This window comes from Phyllobates terribilis, unplaced genomic scaffold, assembly GCF_046119375.1.
Source record: "Phyllobates terribilis strain yellow unplaced genomic scaffold, ASM4611937v1 Scaffold_2__4_contigs__length_985480577, whole genome shotgun sequence".
NCBI classification, from domain to species: Eukaryota; Metazoa; Chordata; class Amphibia; order Anura; family Dendrobatidae; genus Phyllobates; species Phyllobates terribilis.
In genome coordinates, this window is record NW_027362762.1 from 796,172,617 (window position 1) to 796,196,342 (window position 23,726).

General features: G+C 40.5%; 1 protein-coding gene across 1 annotated transcript in view; it reads right to left on the reverse strand.

Moving 5' to 3' along the window:
• MAP3K15 (mitogen-activated protein kinase kinase kinase 15) overlaps positions 1-23,726 on the reverse strand; it is a 187,572-nt gene that overhangs the window by 31,339 nt on the left and 132,507 nt on the right. Inside the window, exons 14-18 of the mRNA XM_073667462.1 lie at positions 16,571-16,658; positions 16,275-16,408; positions 13,525-13,652; positions 11,810-11,940; positions 2,129-2,234 (exon numbers count right to left, since the gene is read on the reverse strand). Of these exons, the coding sequence (XP_073523563.1) occupies positions 2,129-2,234; positions 11,810-11,940; positions 13,525-13,652; positions 16,275-16,408; positions 16,571-16,658 (587 nt within the window). The remainder of the gene's footprint in view (positions 1-2,128; positions 2,235-11,809; positions 11,941-13,524; positions 13,653-16,274; positions 16,409-16,570; positions 16,659-23,726) is intronic.

A 23,726-nucleotide genomic window follows, 5' to 3' on the forward strand; every position in this document is an offset into this window, starting at 1 on the left:
TTATCCTGTACATCATTAAGAATTGTAGAAGAAAACTATGACACTTTGTAAAGGATTCCTCCCTTTCCCTGAGGCCGTCCCTGTGACATGATCAGAGTGGTACTCCCTTTGCTTGTCCCCTTGTATGCGGAGATCAGCTTTCTTATGTCAGTGGGGCGGGATAGCAGCTCTGTATTACAGCTCCTGGATGTACAATGGTGGAGCCCGAGCGATGAGCGCACCATAATAATGTGGCAGCTCCTCCGAGGACTGCGGTTCACATGCAGCAATCAAGAAGGTGATTGCTCTGATAAGATATGTCACAAATCTGTTTTTCTGTTTATTATTGATTTATGAAATAAAAATTACTCTTACTCTTTAAGAGATGTTCTGCTGTTCTAGGAGGCAATCTGATGATAAATGATTGTTCACTCGAATGTCGGCTAATTTACATGGGGCAATGATTAGAAATTTTACTAATTTATTCACTTCTATAGTGCGATTAATTCCACAGCGCTTTACAGACATTATCAGCACTGCACTGTCCCCATTGGGGCTCACAATCTACATTCCCTATCTGTATGTCTTTGGAGTGTGGGAGGAAACCGGAGAACCGGAAGGAAACCTACACAAACATGAGGAGAACATACAAACTCCTTGCAGATGTTGTCCTTGATGGGATTTGAACCCAGGACCCCAGCGCTGCAAAGCAACAGTGCTAACCACTGAAATTATCATTCATTTAACCAATAGTCAGCCCAAATAAATCTAACCGCTCAATGCCATCTTTGGTACCTCCATAATGGGGACTTGTTTCTGTTTCGCACAGCAGAAAAGAAGAGACATCTCTAAAATACTGTGGCTCTCCCCACCACAGTTTATGAGGCATGTGAAATACTTCACTGTTCACATAACTCCCATATACTACAATGGAGAAAGCTGAGCAGATGTGTCGCCATCTTCCTACACTTGTCAATTGAACCAGGGACTCATTCTCCTGATAAGTCCCAGAAATGGAACCCCAACCTACCAGGTACTCACGCTGTCTGACTGGAATACCACCTTAAGTTTTAATGTGACTCTACAGAATAATACAGTCACGGGTGTATCAGGTTTGACAAAAAATCATTCTGGATCCGGCTGTAGAAGGCCTTGCAGACACGTTCTTGAACCTTTCATTATCCCTCCCCTCTCTAGGGCCCAGCAGTGATCGCCACCTTCTGCTGCTAATTAACACACCCTTGCTAGATCTTTAAATACACTCAGTTTCTCCAGAGAATCGCAGGTGATAGAGTAAATTCCTCTGTTCAGGTCTGGAGTTCTAGCAGTTGGCTAGATTCTTCTTGGAGTTCCTTTGTGGATTGTAGTTGTTATCTGTCTGGTGTCTTCTCAAAGCTAAGTGTTTCCCTTGTCTGTTTCCCTTGTTTCTAGGGACAGCCGGGGCTAAGGTATCCTGCTCGGCAAGAGGTGCGGAACCTATTTAGGGACGATATGGGAGTCAGGGTGTTGTAAGATCTGCCTAGGGGTCTCCACTCTCCATTTCCCTAGTTGCTGGGCTTCCCCCCTTTTCCCGTCGTCGTACACTGGGTCCTACCCATACCTAGCATGACAGGTACAATGTAAAAATTTGGCCAAAAAAAGTTATGCACCTCGGTTTACACCCACAGCTGCTTTTAGTTATTATATTTAATGTCCAGCAAGAACAAGTTCTACTAATCCCTTTTTGCAACTTTTAAAATGTAAAATATGAAAATATATATTTTTTGCCTAAAATGCAAAGGAAAGTTGTCATCTTTAACTTTAGGGATCATTTAATCTTCAACTTGCTTAACTTTTCACAGTAACAGAAATTTTGACAAGGGGTGCCCAAACTTTTACATACCACTGTACTGTGTACTCTGGTGCCATACAGACATACAGTACAGCAATGGTTTCCAATCTGCAAGTAATGCAGGATTACAACTCCCAGTGCAGTGGCAGACTGCTGTACTAGACAATGAGCAGATAGTAAAAGATACAAGGTTAAGACATCAACAAAATTCATACATTAAGAATATTAGCCTATGACAGCAAATAGTTAATAGTGTTGGCCCAGCAGCAATTACTATTAATCTCGGTGACCAAGGAAACATAATAATTAAGGTATTACCAGTAAATGTCTCGGTGCACGGGTTCACTCCAGCAAGTCGCTTTGATGTCCCAAAATCTGATATCTTCACTACTCCACTGTAAGTGTTGACTAGAACATTGTCGCCCTAGATAAAAGACACAATTGTTACATGAGAATTAATGTCATTACTGTATGGAGGGCACAGATAATGCAGTTCTACCAGCTATACCGTAGACATAAGGTATGATCGCTCCACAAATTTACTGTAGTCTAAAGCTGGTCATACATTAGGCATGAAGTACACATTACTAGAAGGACACAATCACATGAGTCAAATGTGAATCTAGAAGTAGTAGGTTGCAAACTGCATGTCAGAAGGTCTAAAAATGAATGACGAGATGGAGATTGCAACATGAAACTAAATGCCAATTTTTTAATAAAAAGTTAACTACTAACATATGCAAAAGTCATCGATTTCATGTCTCCATAGCAAAAGTGTGTATAGTTCTTAAAGGGAATCTGTCAGTAGCATCAACCATCCTAAGCTGTCTATATGGGCATGTAGGTCAAAGAAAGCTGAATAAAATGATACTTTGGGTATCCTTACGCAGTGTCGCACTAGGGTGCCAAGGGCCCACCAGTAACCACCTCCAGGGTCCCACTTTCCAACTACAGGCAAATGTGACATTATCTTCAGTAACAAATTTCTATAACAATGAACTGGGTAGATTGTTATATTCATAAGATGCTGCCTTTGTAGGTACATAGTGATTCAAGTATATAGTGCCAAGTACTGCTCATATAAGAGGGTGGAGGCCCACTCTTACACAGGAGCCCACCGAAGGATTTTCCAGTGGGTCAGTACAAGCCTGTCGTTAGGGTATTTAAACTCAGCGTCTTTTAGACACGAGTGTACCCGTACCATCTTTCTCTATAGGAAAACGTTTCAGGAACATGCCAGCAGTGGTAACCTTAAGTATCTTTTCTGCATCTCTTCTGACGTCTTTTCCAACGGCTTTACAGTAGATGTGTTTTTTACATTCAATATATGAAATATTGTTGGTTTTCAAGCGGCAGCCGACAGAAGAGTGGGCCAATCACTTCTTTTAGCCGCTTCACAGCTTTCAAAGAAGTGACAAAAGACACATGATGTCTCATATGGATACAAGGCAGTAGGTGTGTAAATATTCCTTCCCCTCCTCCTTTTCTCAGCCTAATGTCTCTCATGCACAACTGTACTAAGACACACAAGGATCTCTAGCAAACATTATTCTAATGTGATGCAAAACTCACTAATGCAACCACAAGAAGGGAAGAGGGCCAAAGCCTCCTTATCCTCCATAACTTCCCACTGCAATGTATGTTATGTTTGATTTTGTTCTTTCCCGTAAAATTTGAAAAATATTTTAATAAAGACATCGTTAAAAAATACATTTATTGACCGTTTTTACAATAAACATGCAGTTCTATTTATAGGACAGGTGAGAAAAGTTTTACTTATTGCTCTACACCGCGTTCCAAATTATTATGTAAATTGGATTTAAGTGTTAAAAAGATTAATTTTTTTATTTTTTTTTCACATAAAATTTTTTCAAACACCTGTGATAATTAGTTTGCCAGTTGAGCCCAATTAAAGAAAAACTACTTTAGAAGGACGTTCCACATTATTAAGCAGGCCACAGGTTTCAAGCAATATGGGGGAAAAAAAGAAGATCTTTCCACTGCCGAAAAGCATCAAATAGTGCAATGCCTTGGATAAGGTATAAAAACAATAGATATTTAACGAAAACTTAAGTGTGAACATTGTACTGTTAAGAGATTTGTGGCGGATACAGAGCACAGATGGGTTTGTGCAGATAAAGACATAATGAAAAAGGTTTTTGCCAGATAAATTCATTGGATTAAGAGAGCAGCTGCTAAAATACCATTACAAAGCAGCAAACAGCTATTTGAAGCTGCTAGTGCCTCTGCAGTCCTGCAAACCTCAAGGTATAGGATCCTACAGAGGCTTGCCAACATACAGTTCAGCCACCTCTAAACAGTGCTCACAAGCAGATATGGTTGCAATAGGCCCAGACATACATGAAGACTAATTTTAAAACAGTCTTTGTTTACTGTGCCGTGCAACCCTGAATGGTCCAGATGGATGCAGTAGTGGATGGTTGGTGGGTGGCCACAATGTCTTAACAAGGTTGCGACATCAGCAATGAGGTGGCTGAGTCATGGGGAGAGAGCCAGTAGAGCCCTTTAGGGTCCCTGAAGGTGTGAAAATTACCTCGGCAAAGTATATACAGTATCTGACTGACCACTTTTTTCCATGATACAAAAAGAAGAACCATGCCATCTGTACCAAAATCATCTTCATGCATGACAATGCACCATGTCATGCTGCAAAGAATACCTGAGTCATTGGCTGCTATGGGCATAAAAGGAAAGAAGCTCATGGTGTGGCCACCATCCTCCCCTGACCTCAACACTACTGATAACCTTTATAGCATCCTCAAGCAAAAGATCTATGAGGGCTGGAGGCAGTTTACATCAAAACAGCAGCTCTGGGAGGCTCTTCTGACATTCGCAAAGAGATGCAAGCAAAAACTATCCAAAAACTGACAAGTTCAATGGATACAAGAACTGTGATGGCAATATCAAAGTAGGGGTCTTATGTGAACATGTAACTTGACCTGTTAAGATGTTTTAAATTGAAAAAGCTTTTGATTTCAGTAAATGTGACCTCTTAATCCTGAAAATTCAACAAATGACTATTTTCAGTTCTCTACAACCTATAAAATGTTTGGAAACTCTGTTGAGCATAATAATTTGGAATAGTACATTTTGAGTTTTATAGTTTTGTAAGAAATACTGTTAACATTGGGAGGTTTGTACAATAAAGTTTGATTTATACTCTAATGGTTGATGATTTAAACATTATATTGACTCAATTGGGTCGACCATTTAGGAGAATCAGAGAAAAATAACATTTGCATAATAATTTGGAATGCAGTGTATACAGCTCACTAATACTACAGGTGCATCTCACAAAATTAGAATATCATTAAAAAGTTAATTTATTTCAGTTCTTCAATGCAAAAAGTGAAACTCCTATATTATATAGTCATTACAAACAGAGTGATCTATTGCAAGTATTTATTTCTGTTAAGGTTGATGATTATGGCTTACTGCCGATGAAAACACAAAAGTCATTATCTCAGTAAATGAAAATAATTAATTAATAAAAAAAACCTGCAAAGGCTTCCTAAGCGTTTAAAAAGGTCCCTTAGTCTGTTTCAGTAGGCTCCACAATCATGGGGAAGACTGCTGACTTGACAGATGTCCAGAAGGCAGTCATTGACACATTCCACAAGGTCCCAGAGTTCCAACTTTTATTTGGAAATCAAGGTCCCAGAGTCTGGAGGAAGAGTGGAGAGGCCACAATCCAAGCTGCTTGAGGTCTGGTGTAAAGTTTCCACAATCGGTGATGGTTTGGGGAGCCATGTCATCTGCTGGTGTAAGTCCAGTGTGTTTTACCAAGACCAAAGTCAGCGCAGCCGTCTACCAGGAAATTTTAGAGCACTTCATGCTTCCCTCTGCCGACAAGCTTTTTGGAGATGGAAATTTCATTCTCCAGCAGGACTTGGCACCTGTCCACACTGTCAAAAGTACCAATACCTGGTTTAAAAACAATAGTATCACTGTGCTTGATTGGCCAGCAAACTCGCCTGACCTTAACCCCATAGAGAATCTATGGGGTATTGTCAAGAGGAAGATGAGAGTAACCAGACCCAACAATGCAGACGAGCTGAAGGCTGCTATCAAAGCAACCTGGTCTTCCATAACACCTTAGCAGTGCCACAGGCTGATCGCCTCCATGCCACGCCGCATTGATGCAGTAATTGATGCCAAAGGAGCCCCGACCAAGTATTGAGGGCATTTACTGAACATACATTTCAGTAGGCCAGCATTTCGGATTTTAAAAACATTTTTCAAGCAGTTGTTATAAAGTATTTTAATTTACTGAGATAATGACTTATGAGTTTTCATTGGCTGTAAGCAATAATCATCAACATTAACAGAAGTAAACACTTGCAATAGATCACTCTGTTTGTAATGACTCTATATAATATAGGAGTTTCACTATTTGTATTGAAGAACTGAAATAAATTAACTTTTTGATGATATTCTCATTTTGTGAGATGCACCTGTATCTATACAAACTCTTCACTGATAATACGTGGCTATTTTTCGAACTCCCATGATGTTTGTATGTGGGCTACTTTCTGCAGGTAAAAAAGCAGGGGCTTGAGACTTCTCCACTAGTGATATGTGTGTGACCCCGGTGTTCAATCACTTCTTTTCAGTGGTGTAACAAATAATTGTGGAACCCATAGCAAAGGGACCACAATATTACTTTGCTTTGTTCTTTTGGTCTTTTTCTCCCCTCCTTCTCTTTCAGTGGCCATCCACAAATGTAGCAAGTGCAATCAATACAGGTGATGTACTAAACATTCTGAATATAACAAGCAGTTCGTTCAATACCTATGTACTGTAGCACCGTTGTCAATAGCTGGCACTTCCCAGGATGGAATATTAATTTTTTGTTAGGAGCATTGCAAATTAATGTTTTATGTGATCTATGTCTAAATATTACCTTAGACACAGTTTCATACACAAGTGTATAGCCTAAATCGAGCACCAAAACTGCACCCCAATTAAGACTGTAAAATATCACAACTAATATCTGATGTAAACTTAGATTAGACAGTCTAAAGATGTCCCAATTTTATCAAACAGCATGAACAACTTTGGCAAATTTGGTGAACTTTAAAGGGGTCTTCTGGTTTCGGAAAACCTTGCTTGTTCCACGGAGGCAGTGTTCTTTAAAAAACAAACAAAAAAAAACTGTGCAATATTCAGCCACCACTGATAGACTTTAACAGTGGTCTGTAACCTAGGCAACAAACTGTAAACAATAGTATTAAAAATCCTTGAAAATGGAGAGGATTTTTAATAAGAGGCAAATTGCAAAGTTTCTTGTTTTCAAAAACACTTTGTAATTTTGCCCATTTATAGAATGATTCGAAAACCTCGTAAATGTCTTTCTGAACATCAGATCGTAAATAACAAGTACAGCTCTGGCTATTCCATCAGCTCACAGAACAGAAAGGTGCGAGGCTTGGCTGTTTTTCATCTGGAAGTTTATTTACGTAATATACACTGTAATAAATTCTGCTAGATGTGGCAAGAAACACCAGTCTGACATGATGTAGAACATTCTGCCATCTGTGCCGGAATATTGCACTTGAAATCTAACACAGACATATTAACATTTGCTCAAAGTATCATTTTATGGCATTATATGCCCATCTTACACCCCATAAAAAAAGGTAACTGTACCTCTATAAATTCTAGAACATTTCAGAGTGATAAATTTATAAATATAAATCGTACAAAAAAGAGATCAAACAGAAAACTTCAGTTGTGCTTTTTCTTGCCTGGACAAGTCACAGCTACTTTATTTAATGCATGCAAACAATGTGTGGAATTCAGTGTGTCTTCTACAAAACTTCTGTTCATGAGACTTATCGCTTACGTGTGGGATATGTGACACGAATAAATGATTCAGAATCTACGACCAGGAAATATTGTAATGCAAGCAGATTTCCACCGTAGTTTATCCACAGGCCAAAGCTAAACCCTTTCACCAGATTTGCTGGTTTACATTCAAAACTAGAAACAGTAATTGGAATGAACAGTCCCTGTGCCAAATTGTTGTACTCACCCTCTTTTTTTTCCCAGAATGAAATGAGCATCATTTTTGAACTTGTAGTTGTAAAGAGGCTCCACATAATTTTGTTATGGAGCCGGTCCAGAATATCTGTGTGTTTCCTATCCGTATTGATCTCAAAGCTACAGCTATAGTTGAGCAAATGTTATAAGGAAAAAATGATGCTTCAATCCCTGCCCTGCATTTCCTATATTTAAAGAGGACCTTTTACTAAATTTTCATGTGGAAATGGACACAGAAGACTAAAAAGGGATTTTGTTTGTTTTTATTTCACCTCTCCATTGCTGAGATATTAGCAATCAAAGTATTTGTATTAGTATTTAGTTCACTTTCATTAAATCGTTAAATCCAAGTGTCATCCAGAATTTTCACTGGAAGCATGTACTTCTCCATGTGTGATGTTGACCAACCATAACACTCAAGAGAAAGAAGAACAGGCTCCACTACAGCTTAGAACAGGTTACTCCTATGTGAGGCATATAATGACAGACAGCCCTGATCTCACTGCAGAGCGATTACAAGTGGCTGTGAATACAACAAACACCTCATAAACACGTCTGTATTTAAATATGTACGTGAAAAATATGGTACCAGTGTCATCAGTGTTTTGGATTAATGAGATCATGAGAGTTTGGTCCGCGTTTCGATTTTTTACCATCAGTGTTTCATCAGTATGTGATCCTTGTGTTCATTTTTGCCATCAGTGTTTTTCATGGATGGATAAATAAATTACAAAGCTTCTCCCATCCTTTGCAATGTTAAATACGGACAGGACAATGATGCCATCCGTGTGCTGTACGTGTTTTTAATGAATCCATAGATTTGTTTTTGTTCTTTTCATCCGTGCTGTCAGAAAAATACGGACATGTGACTGGCACCACAGATTATAATGGTTACGTGTTGTATCCGTAAAAAAAAAAAAAAATAGATGCAACACGTCCGTGCAACACAGACGTCTGAATGAGGCCTAAATGTAATTACTGACACCTTTCAGCTTTCATCTCCTGACAGTAATTGTGGAGGTATTGGCAGCACAGCTGAGATCAGCTGTGTCACATTACAAACTCTTTTATCAGCTCTCCTCCTCTCCCATCACTGTCACTTCTGCAGTACTGATCCTCTCCCAACAGGTCTGTCTGAGGAGATCTCAAAGGTATCAGTAATCACAGTTATGTCTGTTGTGCTCAACTTGTATTCGCTCTGCAGTGAGATCAGTGCTGTCTGTAGATGCCTCAAATAGGAGTAACAGATTCTAAGCTATGGTGGAGGCATGTTCTTCTATCCCTTGTTTGCATACAGAGTGAAGAAGTACATGCCCCCAGTGAAAACAATTGAACGATGCCCACTTGGACTTAGAAATGAACTCATTAGCTGCCAAATACTTTGATTGCTAATTACTGCAATGGAGGGGCAAAATAAAAAAAAAATGTTTTATTTTGCTCTGCTTCATTTTTACACTTTACACTTGTTTTTCCCTACTCTTCTTTCATCGGTATTACTTTTTTTATTTTTCCATGGACATTAGCAGTATGATGTCTTGTTTTTTTGCAGAACGAGTAATAGTTTTGAATGACACCATTCATTTTACCATATGATGTATTGAGAAATGGGAAAAAAAATTCCAAAGGGCGAAAAAACTGAAAAAAAAATGCAGGGGTTTGTTTTTACGAAGCTTAGTGTGAATTAAAAATTACATGACAAAATGATTCTTCAGGTTAGTGGTGTTTTTTTTAGGATTTCAGCCAATGCGGCTTATTGGTACTTAATCATTGCGTTGTAGGGGGCTTGCATGGGGGTTGAGGGCTATGAGCGTTGGAATGGACAACCATTTAGAACAAGCCTGTTAAATCCCTGTCAGAGATTGAAAGCAGCATTTCAATGGTTAAACATCAGCGATTGGAGCTAGTTCTGTTTGCTATATAGCGGGCCCATGTCCTGTATGGACCGGGCTCAGCTACACCAACTACTCCATACACCAGCACCCAATGTGTGATAAGGGGTTAAAGCAATCTAACATTTGTTGTTGCATCTGCTGCTTGGCCTTGAGTATTCCCAAGTCTTGTCCCAGCCCTGTTTCACAGTAGTTTTGTAAAACTGTATATACAGTTAGGTCCATATATATTTGGACAGAGACAACATTTTTCTCATTTTGGTTCTAGACATTACCACAATGAATTTTAAACAAAACAATTCAGATGCAGTTGAAGTTCAGACTTTCAGCTTTCATTTGAGGGTATCCACATTAAAATTGGATGAAGGGTTTAGGAGTTTCAGCTCCTTAACATGTCCCACCCTGTTTTTAAAGGGACCAAAAGTAATTGGACAAATTAAATAATTGTAAATAAAATGTTCATTTCTAGTACTTGGTTGAAAACCCTTTGTTGGCAATGACTGCCTGAAGTCTTGAACTCATGGACATCACCAGACGCTGTGTTTCCTCCTTTTTGATGCTCTGCCAGGCCTTCACTGCGGTGGTTTTCAGTTGCTGGTTGTTTGTGGGCCTTTCTGTCTGAAATTTAGTCTTTAACAAGTGAAATGCATGCTCAATTGGGTTGAGATCAAGTGACTGACTTGGCCATTCAAGAATATTCCACTTCTTTGCTTTAATAAACTCCTGGGTTGCTTTGGCTTTATGTTTTGGGTCATTGTCCATCTGTAGCATGAAAAGATGACCAATCAGTTTGGCTGCATTTGGCTGGATCTGAGCACACAGTATGGCTCTGAATATATCAGAATTCATTCGGCTGCTTCTGTCCTGTGTCACATCATCAATAAACACTAGTGACCCAGTGCCACTGGCAGCCATGCATGCTCAAGCCATCACAATGCCTCCGCCGTGTTTTACAGATGATGTGGTATGCTTTGGATCATGAGCTGTACCACGCCTTCACCATACTTTTCTCTTTCCATCATTCTGGTAGAGGTTGATCTTGGTTTCAACTGTCCAAAGAATATTCTTCCAGAACTGTGCTGGCTTTTTTAGATGTTTTTTAGCAAAGTCCAGTCTAGCCTTTTTATTCTTGATGCTTATGAGTGGCTTGCACCGTGCAGTGAACCCTCTGTATTTACTTTCATGCAGTCTTCTCTTTATGGTAGATTTGGATATTGATACGCCTTCCTCCTGGAGAGTGTTGTTCACTTGGCTGGCTGTTGTGAAGGGGTTTCTCTTCACAATGGAGATTATTCTGCGATCATCCACCACTGTTGTCTTCTGTGAGCGCCCAGGTCTTTTTGCATTGATGAGTTCACCAGTGCTTTCTTTCTCAGGATATACCAAACTGTAGATTTTGCCACTCCTAATATTGTAGCAATTTCTTGGATGGGTTTTTTCTGGTTTTGCAGCTTAAGGATGGCTTGTTTCACCTGCATGGAGAGCGCCTTTGACCGCATGTTTACTTCACAGCAAAACCTTCCAAATGCAAGCACCACACCTCAAATCAACTCCAGGCCTTTTATCTGCTTAATTGAGAATGACATAATGAAGGGATTGCCCACACCTGTCCATGAAATAGCCTTGGAGTCAATTGTCCAATTACTTTTGGTCCCTTTAAAAACAGGTTGGCACATGTTAAGGAGCTGAAACTCCTAAACCCTTCATCCAATTTTAATGTGGATACCCTCAAATGAAAGCTGAAAGTCTGAACTTCAACTGCATCTGAATTGTTTTGTTTTAAAATTCATTGTGGTAATGTCTAGAACCAAAATTAGAAAAATGTGGTCTCTGTCCAAATATATATGGACCTAACTGTATAACCAGCAATATTACTAATAATGCCTATGTTGATAAAATTAATGTATATCATTATTAAAATAGAATCTGCCATTTATCTCAAAAGGATCATTTATGTTAAATCATGTCTATCACAGTCTATCACAGTGTTCGGTAACATTACAGCATTGTAATTTGCTATATAAAAGTAACAGACATTTAAAATTACCTTTATATCTCTGTGTACTATTTGATTTTCATGAAGATACTTCAATCCTTCCAAAATCTGCTTAGTGTAAAATTTAATGGTTGGTTCCTTCATAGGGCCCCATTTAGACCTCAAAAGAACTGAAAGACTCCCTGTTTATAAGAAGAGATGATCATGAAAGCGATGTAGTTAGTTTTCGAAATTAAGATTAAAACTGCCTCACTTTCTATACTGAAATATTAAAAGTTTTAAAGGTAATATGTTAGTATAGCCTGTGATACATCACTACTATAATTTTTTTTATTGTCCTAATTCATCTTTAAAATAAAATTAAAAATGAAGCAATGTCAAATAGTCTTGATTAAACAATTGCTTTTCTTTTCAGTCTATAGCTGCTGTTCAAAACTGTGTCTCCAAGATAACAGACTACAAATTCTGATTGTGTGGTCAGATTATTTCATATTAAACAGGACCTTGCACCAAAATTTTCATGATGAAATGGACACATAATTTAATAGTGGGTGCACAACAGAATAAAACATTTTTTGTTTGCATTTTTTTTTATTTCGCCCCACCATTGCAGAGATATTAGCAATAAAAGTATTTGGCACCTAATGAGTTAACTTTTTTAAGGTCCAAGTGGGTGTTTTTAGATAGTTTTTACTAGGGACCTGTACGTTCTGATCAATCATAAGCAAGCAGCAACACTCAAAGGAAAAAAGATCATGCCCCCACCATAGCTCAGAACAGGTTTCTCCATGTGTGAGATTTAATAATACATTTCTGATCTCCTGGTCTATCTTCCTGCATGAGTCAGTGTGGGGAGGAACAGTGCAGCAGAGTTTAACGGTGTCACATTACAAACTCTTGCGTCATTATGTCTCACACAGGAGTAACCTGCCTGGTCTGGACTACTTCTGTGTGAGATGTAATGACAGCCTGCTCTGATCCCACTGTAGAGTGAGTACAACTTCAGCAGAGCAAACAAGACAAACAATGTGTGCAGAGTAGCCATACAGCAGAGCTGACAGTGCTATGAAGGGAAGGGAGCTAATAGAAGAGTTTGTAATGTGACACCGCTAAACTCAAAAGGGATGCCCCTCTCCCCACAGGGACCTTATCTGAAAGGTGTTAGTCATCTGTGCTATCTAATTATGCAGGAGGTTAGATCAGGAGATCAGAGCTATATCATTACATCTCACACACTGAGAAAACTGCTCTAAGCTATGGTGTGGGCGTTTGCTTTTTTACTTTGTGTACTGCTGCCTGCTTATAGTTGCTTAGGTAAAAGTAAATGCCCCCAGTGAAAACTCTGATAACACCCACTTGGACTTTAAAAAAAAAATGGTTCACTTATTAGGTGCCAAATACTTTGATTGCTATTATTAGAGGGTTGATGTAGCCTTTAAAATGAATCGTTTATACAAATAACTCACTGGGCTGGTTATGAGTTATCAGCAGTGTTTTTATAAAAGCCAGCTTGTATGTCTAGTCTACCTTTAGTATAACATTTTTGAGAGTAGGATAAGATACCAATGCTCTATCCCAGGGGCCAGCAAGATGCAGCACTCCAGCTGTTGTGATACTACAACTTCCAGTGTGCTGTCAGTGCATGCTGAGAATTGTAGTTTCACAACAGCTGGAGTGCTGCTGATAGCTCATTCCTTTCATTTACTTTGAATATAGTCCAACTTGCTTAATAGGTTATTCAGCCCTTGGGTGTTAACTGCAAATACCTCCTGGGACTTGTTCCATAAAGATCTTGATGTATCCATCTTCTGAAACGGAGCCAAGGTACTGAACTATGTTGCGATGCTTAAGATATTTATGGAGTGCAATTTCTTCATGAAGTGGTTGAGAATATCTGGAAAATAGCAATATGTTATTATTTATTACACCTTGTAAATAACGTTACCACCAGCCAACTTCTTGACACATCAATATTGGTAACAGGAAAAATGCACTCATTAGTTAATTGTACAGAGGGGTCAAATTTATCTGGTCATAGTCCATGCCAACTGTCCTGATAGATAAAGGGGTGACTCACTCAGAGACCAAAAACCGATCCGATCAACAAACAAGTGAGCTTTCAATACAGGAAAATAAAAATGTATATAGTTTCATTAATTTTGAACAATTATAAAGTGCAAATTCATCAGTAATAAAGAGGGCAACAGACACAAGTACCCACTGCGTTCTTCTGTTATGTGCGCCATCTTGGCTTGTAAGATGTACTACATTATTACCAGGTCTTTTCCTTGCGTCATGTACTTCCTTACTTGTTTCTGTACTAACGATGTGAGACGTGATTATTAAAAGTTGAGGCGAAGAGGCAACGTGATGACATCAATACGTGGAAATGTGATCCAGTTACAAAGCAAAAAGGATAATGATGTCAAGTCCAAAATTAAATATGGGGTTGTGGAAGGCCCATGAGCACAATCCTGTGTATTCAAAACAGCCACGGATGATAGGATGATAGCTGTGATATGTTCACAAGATTATCTGTGGCTGTTTTGATGACAGGAAAAGTTATGGTAATTATTTATTATATTTTACATGCCATATATGATTGGCTGAGAATTAATTAAAGTGGTTCCCTGAGGAATAGAAAAAAAATAACTAAAGGAAATACCATTACAACTTTTAAATACTTTTAATTAGTAAATCACAATCGTTTTTGTCTAGAGAGATAATCACTGTAGAATTAAAATGGTCACCATCTTGTTATACTGACAGAAATCTGGATGCTCCGCTGCTGTGACCTGAAGATACCTATACCATGTATTCAGAAAGACAAGGGGAAAATAGCATGAGCAGCCTCTTCTTACTTCAGCATTCCTAGTATCTCCTGTATTAGATCAGACAGACAGGATGGACAGTAGTGTCAGTGGCCTCTTATTACCTCTGCACTCCTAGTATCTCCAGTATTAAATCAGATAGACAGCAGTGTGAGCAGCCTCTTCTTACTTCAGCATTCCTAGTATCTCCTGTATTAGATCAGACAGACAGGATGGACAGTAGTGTCAGTGGCCTCTTATTACCTCTGCACTCCTAGTATCTCCAGTATTAAATCAGATAGACAGCAGTGTGAGCAGTCTCTTCTTTCCTCAGCACCCCTGGAATCTCCAGTATTAGATCACTTATACAGAGTGGACAGCAGTGTGATCAACCTCTTCTTTCCTCAGCACCCCTGGTATCTAGAGTATTAGATCAGATAGACAGGGTGGACAGCAGTGTGAGCAGTCTCTTCTTTCCTCAGCACCCCTGGTATCTTCAGTATTAGATTAGATAGACAGGGTGGACAGCAGTGTGATCAACCTCTTCTTTCCTCAGCACCCCTGGTATATAGAGTATTCGATCGGATAGACAGGGTGGACAAAAGTGTGAGCAGTCTCTGCTTTCCTCAGCACTCCTGGTATCTCCAGTATTAGATCAGAAAGACAGGGTGGACAGCAGTGTGAGCAGTCTCTTCTTACCTCAGCACCACTTGGTATCTCCAGTATTAGATTAAAAAGACAGGGTTCACAGCAGTGTGATCAACCTCTTCTTTCCTCAGCACACCTGGTATCTCCAGTATTAGATCAGTTAGACAGGGTGAACAGCAGTGTGAGAAGTCTCTTTTTTCCTCAGCACCCATGGTATCTTCAATATTAGATCAGAAAGACAGGGTGGACAGCAGTGTAAGCAGCCACTTTTTACTTGAGCACCCCTCACCCCTTGTGTCACCAGTATTGGAACATATAGACATGGCGGACAGCAGTGTGAGCAGCCTCTTTTTACCTCAGCACCCCTGGTGTCTCCAGTAAGATAAGAATATCCACTGGAGCACATCTTCCGAAACATCGGGGAGAGAGAGGGAGCGTACCTGCTATTGCACATGCTCAGAGACACCAGTCCTAACATTCAATATTAAAAGTTGGCTGCCGGTTTAATTCTATAGTAGTTAGCACTCTAGACAAGACGATTGTGATTTGTTTATTAATAAATTACATTTAATAATGACATTTCTTTCAGTTATTTCAGTCTATTCAGAGAGAATAGAGGACTTTAAAAAAAGTTCCTCCCTGGAATGATGCCAACCCCAGATTAGGACTGAGCTTAAACACACGTTTGGGCTGGAGCCATCATACAATAGGAAGGCGCTATGGGTGTGTCTATTGCACTCTTTATTACTTGATACAATATTCATTTGCACATTAATGTTAATACCAAGTATTCTTGGTAGTTTGGACTTGCAGACACATGCTGATCATATATGCACATAAGTGGCATTTTACTGTATCCACAGTTGTTATATCTGTACCTATAAGGACTAATTCTTGCCATTCAAACCATCACCTTATGCACTGCCCCCATATCTATTGATGCCAGTTTATTTATTATCGTGCTCAAAGTTTAAAGTTAGATGTATTTTTGTAATTCTACCTCTATTAAAGGGTTTTTTGTAGAGACAAAAGAATATATTTCTTCATATGACACTCACCTACTGTCTCTTTCTGGAATCTCCTTGATTGCTATACGGACCTGATTACTGAGATCCCGGCCGGCATACACAACTCCATAGGTGCCTTTACCCAAGATCACTCTGTCTCCATTTTCATCATAATCATATTCATACTGAAAGTAAAAAAAACAACAACATTCCATTAAAGAATACAGACAATGGGAAGTAGAAAAGCCAAGACAATATTTTTCAGTATAGAGCGGTGTTTTATCTACGTAAATGTGTTGTCTTAAGATGAAATATGTATTGCAATGCTAACTATCACAGCTGCTCACCTCTAATGTATCGCCATCTGCTTCACCCTCCAGCTCCACTGTGCTGCCTACAACATCCGTGATGATTTCTTTAACAAGAGTACAAAACCTTTAAAAATGGTAAAATTAATAATTAAGCTTTGAGATCAATATATACAGCGGGTACTGCAGTAACAATTCACAAAGCATAATAATTCCGGAAATGCTTTTACTTAATTAAAACAAAGCATCGCGAAGGTCCGAGACGGGTGTTGACGAGATGTAATTTCTGCCCAGTGATCTGAATGTCAAAGTGAAGAAATTCAATGACGTGCGGGTAAACGGCGGGAGTAACTATGATTCTCTTAAAGGGGTGTTCCATTACTTTTATATTGAATACTAGTGATGAATGAATCAGTTCGCAGGACCCTTATCCAGTGGTCAATGTCTACCAGATAAGAGACTTGTGAACTGTCTCCGACCTGCTGGAAATCCCAATGCCTCTCCTGATTACTAAGCTGGAGATGAGTGTGTCATGCCGTAACCATGATGGAAGCCAAGTTGGAAGTGGTGTTGGAGATGCCAACAGGTAGGAGACGAATAGTAGATGATCTACAGTACCAGGATAAGCCACTCACGAGTGTACAGAGCTGCTCCATACAGAGTTTACAAAGGGCAGTATGTGGTGGTCATATCAGCTGATCAGTTGTGGTGCAAGGTGATGGACCCCCACTGATCTTAGGTTGATGACGGATCCCAAGGATAGTTCTTCAATATAAAAGTACTTATTCTTTTTTGTTACTACCGCGGGCACGCGGGCTGGGAAGAGCAGACTGCTGCTCCTCCCATCCACGCTGCTCTCGCTGTTATCAGTCAGAGCAGCGGTCGGATGAGAGGAGTAGCAGCCTCCTCTCCCGACCCGGATACCACCCGCAGTGCGATTTCGCGCCTATTCATTTTCATTGAAAAGTAGCAATTCTGCAGGTATAGATATTTTACCTGCGGGTTTGCTGCGATTCAATGCAAATCAATGGGCGCAAATTCGCTGCGGAATCGCGTTAGAAATGGTAATGCTGCGGATTTTACCACAATGGTAATCCGGAGCGGAAATTTCCGCATCATGTGCACAGCACATGCGGATTACCATTGCTATACATGGCAGACCTTGCTATACATGGCAGACCTTGCTATACATGGCAGACCTATTAACATGCGGTGTTAATACGTTTCTGCGGCGGAAAAACCGTCACGGAAAAGCATAAAAACCGCATCGTGTGCACATACCCTTAATGAGTAAAAATAAAAAAATAAACCTTTATACTCACCTGTCCGGCGCCCCTGGTGTCCTCCTGGTCCCCTGCGGCGATGCTATCTCCCCGGCAGCCAGCGATACACTGCACGGCGCGGGCCCGCGCCCCGCAGTGTACCGAGCAGCCAGGACCTGCAGGACGTCTTATAGACGCCCTCATTACTAACCAGGGCTTCACGTCTGCCGCCAATACAAGGCTGACGTTAACCCCAACCCCACGGCCTCCGCTACAGGGCAGTGGGAAGAGCGGAGACTAAGCGCCAGATTTGGCGCATCCTATGGATGCGCCATTTCTGGGACTGCTGAGGGGTGATATTAATAGCCTTGGAGGGGGCTAGTATCCATGGCCCCTTCCCTGGCTATTAATATCAGCCTGCAGATGTCTAGTTTAGCCTTTTCTGGTTAGATTTTATAGGGGGACCCCACGTCAATTTTTTTCTGGGGTCCCCCTGTAATCTAGCCAGTGAAGGCTAAACAAACAGCTGTGGGCTGATATTAATAGGGAACATTTTTGGCTAATGGCCCCTTCCGCGGCCACTAATATCAGCCCTCAGCGGTCGGCTTTCCCTCTGCTGGTTATAAAAATTATGCGGGAGCCCACGCCATTTTTTTTTTAAATTTTTGGCTCTGTGCCCACAATCCGGACATAGCAGCGCTTTGGAAGCAATTTTTTTCTGCATCCAAAACGTTGCATTCTATTGAACGCAGATAATCCACGTGTTCACTGAACCATACGTATTTACCACATTCAATACTTTATAGTGTTCAAATTTCTGTTGCGCAGACTAGCAACTCCGCAAGAGAATTTGACATGCTGCGGTCCTGAAAGACACGCTGCATGTCAGTGTCCACGGGTGATTCGCAGCCTCTGATACATGCATAGTGGGCATGGGATTTCTAGAGATCTCATCCACTATGCTGTAACATCTGGACGCTGTGGGTTTGACGCTGTATAAACACGCAGCGTAAAACCTGCAGCGGCTCCTGACCGTGGCCACGTACCCAAACTCACCTGCAGCATGTCAATTTCTGTAGCAGATTTTGACCGATTGAAGTGTCATTATATGCGGTGGATTCACATGTGCCGACAACAAAAGTGCGGCATGAGAACACCGCGTTTTGGACGCAACATAAATATGTTGCGTCCAAAGCGCTGCTGAGTGCTGATCGGGGGACAAAGCGGATAACGAACCAGCTGTGAAATGTTAATTATGGCCTGGGAAAATGTTTCCCTAATGGCACCTTCCTAGGCTAAAATTAACAGCTCACAGCAGGCGCATAAATTACATGAATAGAAATGCTAATGAAGATTGGGCGAATGGGACTAGCTGACACCTAGCTCTTTTGTTTGGTTATGGCAAGGTGTCAATCAGACCTTTTCATGACCAAACTTAAAGTAAAGAGTTAAATAAACACACAGACACAGTGTAAACACTTTATTTGAATTACAGCAGACACATTATTTAATCATTTAAATGAACCAATATACTGACCCCAGTTCTATGGTAATCCAAGGGTTTAAGCAATGCCCCACCAAATAACTTTATTTAGCTCCAAAAAGCATTCATTGATGTACAAAAACACTTCAAAAACCGCATGTAAATTCGCGTGTGTTTTTTCTGCTAAGGAGAGGCAAAAACGCTCAGGAAATTTCTGCTTCAAATCCACATGGTGCGCACATACCCTAAAGTGGCTCAAGGTCAACACATTGTTATGGCTTGCCCAGAGGAGAAGGGGCAGGGTAGTGACCATTATACTCTCATGGTTCGGAAAAAGAGTCAGTTACTTCCAGGTTCATTATTGGGTTGTAACACAGTGGAAAAGATAGTTTTTTTCCTATATGAAATTCATACAGATTAGTCTACATGGCCTAGAGTTACTCCTACATACGCAAATGACGAGAACAAATGATCTGCTGAGTAGGCAAGAAATGCGGAGAGATTTCAGCTCAGATGCATGCAAAAATGTTACAGCATGTCTGGACTAATTATATAAGTTTTCATAATTTCAAAGTTGTTAAAGTTAAAAAAGGTCGATCGAGTTTAGACTACAATCCTAATGCCTATAACTCTAGATCAGTACAAGATAAGTAAAGTGTACACTCAAAGTTACTCAACTTATATACAGACTAGGGGCCCGATTCATCATCATAATTTTTTAAGTCACTTTTTTGTCTTGTGTTTGTTGTTGACATTTTTTGTGCTATATTCATCAGAATGGCGTATGCGTTTGATGAATTTTGCGCAAAACAAAAATTTTTTTATTTTGTCTTTAACCCATTTTGTGACTTTTAAGCACAAAATGTTCTGCTAAAATGTTGCCAAAGTTGCACCAAAATTTCTGGAATACATGAAATCCCTCTAGGTGGGACTGGAGTACATTGGTGAAAAATTTTGATACTTTTGGAAAAGTTGCAAATTATGAATTAGGCGAAAACAAATTCCATCCAGAAAGAACTAAAATAAAAGATAAAAATATATAAGCAGAAAAAGTCACTTAAAAAGCCACAAATGGAAAGATGAATATGGCACAAAAAAAGACGAAAAACAGTAAAAACTCGCCAAAAAACAGGTGCAGACATAATAAATAATTGAGCCCTATTATATCTATAGAAAAAAAACAGAATATGATTAAATGAGTAAGATATGATTAAGATATGATTAACCAAAATCAGATTGCACTCGCGCCAATTTTACCCTATGGTGCAGCTCACATCAACAATTATTTTCTCATGCCGATTCGGCATGCAAAAAACAATCGATTGCACCTGGGAATCGGATCGCACGCACCCACTTAAGCCTATGGGTGCACGTGAAACATCGCACTGCACAGAGGAGTGCAGAGCGATTCCTGCCGGCGCAAGCAACAGAGGAGATGGAGAAAATAATTTCTCTGTCCCCTCCGCAGCTGTGCTGTGATTCTGTCATGTGAGACACTCGGAGCTCGGAGCACTGACACTTGGCTCACACTCGCAGCAGAGCAGGAGCCGAGTGTCATTAGCATATTGCATCAGATGTGATTCGATAATATGATTGCTGTATTCTCTATGAAAATGTCCATGGGAAAAGTCAGCAGTGCTTGTGTTTCTATTGTCAGAGCTTTGCTGACTGAGATGTGAAGTTTCTGACATCAGTGTGAAAAACAAGTCTACCTAGTCTCCATTCCTTAGGATTTGAGGCTTTGTCATGCAGAAATCTACTGAACACTGTACTATTCCAGCAGAACAGGGTATAATCATTTCAGAATAGTGTCTATGGTATGCCACAAACCTCGCAATCCCTAAGGTCTACCACTACATGATCCCTGACGACCCTACCTCTACCTTCACCTTATCGCCACCCCATTTTGTCACTTGGTCACCCTATACAAAACTTCATAAGCTCCGTTTCCACAAAAAACAGGCTCCATCTTTTACACAGATGCCTGGCGCTGACTGGTTTTCCCTAATTGTAAAGTCCTATTCAGTATCTACCCCACTGCCAGTAATATCTTCTCCACACTCCAGCATTTGAAGTATACTGCAAATACCGGCCGACAAGTACCGGTAGGAACAAAACAATGGTAAATTGGATTGCTCTGTACCCATACAACATCAAGTTATCAGCAGCACATCCTCTGTTTGTGCTGCCGAGAACAAGGATTTTTATGCCGGAGCTAACAATCCAAATGAGCATTTTGCTCCTTGGTCGGGTGATCACTGACATGTTTGTGAATAGTCATTCATCGATTCTCAGTCCATCTAAATGCATTATAAGGACCAAAAAAAATGGCCATAACTATAATATGAATGCAATGTTTCTGAGCTCATCCCAATTTTTGATACATACTAGAAGAATATGCCATAGGGGTAATACTTCTTAAATGCCAAGAGTATGCAAAGCAGTCATCAAAGCATAAGGTGGCTACTTTGAAGAACCTAGAATATAAGACATATTTTCAGTTGTTTCACACTTTTTTGTTAAGTATATAATTCCACATGTGTTAATTCATAGTTTTGATGCCTTCAGTGTGAATGTACAATTTTCATAGTCATGAAAATACAGATAATCTTTAAATGAGAAGGTGTGTCCAAACTTTTGGTCTGTACTGTATATAGACAAAAAATGATGAAAACAGCACTCCTTGTAGAAACAGATGGTTTATTTAGCTAAAAAAGAAGAGCTCCAGCAACGTGAGTCTTTGAGAAAGAAATACATACACTGCTCAAAAAAATAAAGGGAACACTCAAATAACACATCCTAGATCTGAATGAATGAAATATTCTCATTGAATACTTTGTTCTGTACAAAGTTGAATGTGCTGACAACAAAATCTCACAAAAATCATCAATGGAAATCAAATGTATTAACCAAAGGAGGCCTGGATTTGGAGTCACCCCCAAAATTAAAGTGGAAAAACACACAACAGGCTGATCCAACTTTGATGTAATGTCCTTAAAACAAGTCAAAATGAGGCTCAGTATTGTGTGTGGCCTCCACGTGCCTGTATGACCTCCCTACAATGCCTGGGCATGCTCCTGATGAGGTTGCGGATCGTCTCCTGTGGGATCTCCTCCCAGACCTGGAATAAAGCATCAACCAACTCCTGGACAGTCGGATTCAGGTCTCGGGAACGGGCGGGCCAGTCCATAGCTTCAATGCCTTCATCTTGCAGGAACTGCTGACACACTCCAGCCACATGAGGTCTGGCATTGTCATGTATTAGGAGGAACCCAGGGCCAACCGCACCAGCATATGGTCTCACAAGGGGTCTGAGGATATCATCTCAGTACCTAATGGCAGTCAGGCTACCTCTGGCGAGCACATGGAGGGCTGTGCGGCCCTCCAAAGAAATGCCAAACCACACCATTACTGACCCACTGCCAAACCGGTCATGCTGAAGGATGTTGCAGGCAGCAGATCGCTCTCCACAGCGTCTCCAGACTCTGTCACGTCTGTCACATGTGCTCAGTGTGAACCTGCTTTCATCTGTGAAGAGCACAGGGCGCCAGTGGCGACTTTACCAATCCTGGTGTTCTGTGGCAAATGCCAAGCGTCCTGCACGGTGTTGGGCTGTGAGCACAACCCCCATCTGTGGATGTCGGGCCCTCATGCCACCCTCATGGAGTCGGTTTCTAACCATTTGTGCAGACACATGCACATTTGTGGCCTGCTGGAGGTCATTTTGCAGGGTTCTGGCAGTGCTCCTCCTGTTCCTCCTTGCACAAAGGTGGAGGTAGCGGTCCTGCTGCTGGGTTGTTGTCCTCCTACGGCCCCCTCCACAGCTCCTGGTGTATTGGCCTATCTCCTGGTAGCGCCTCCAGCCTCTGGACACTACGCCGCTGACAGACACAGCAAACCTTCTTGCCACAGCTCACATTGATGTGCCATCCTGGATGAGCTGCACTACCTGAGCAATTTCTGTGGGTTGTAGAGTCCATCTCAAGCTACCACGAGTGTGAAAGCACAACCAACATTCAAAAGTGACCAAAGCATCAGCCAGAAAGCATTGGTACTGAGATGTGGTCTGTGGTCCCCACCTGCAGAACCACTCCTTTATTGAGGGTGTCTTGATAATTACCAATAATTTCCATCTATTGTCTATTCCATTTGCACAACAGCATGTGAAATTGATTGTCAATCAGTGTTGCTTCCTAAGTGGACAGTTTGATTTCACAGAAGTTTGATTTACGTGGAGTTATAATTCTGTTGTTTAAGTGTTCCCTTTATTTTTTTTGAGAGGTGTATATATATTCAACTTCACACAAAGTTAATAACTACAAAAGAAGATACAAGATGACAACTCAGGGTCTTATATTGCCATGTCTTTAATTTCTGTTCATGTGACAGAAGCCTGCTGACTCTGCCTGCTCTGTCACACACCCCTTAAATATTTGGATTAGTAATTTTC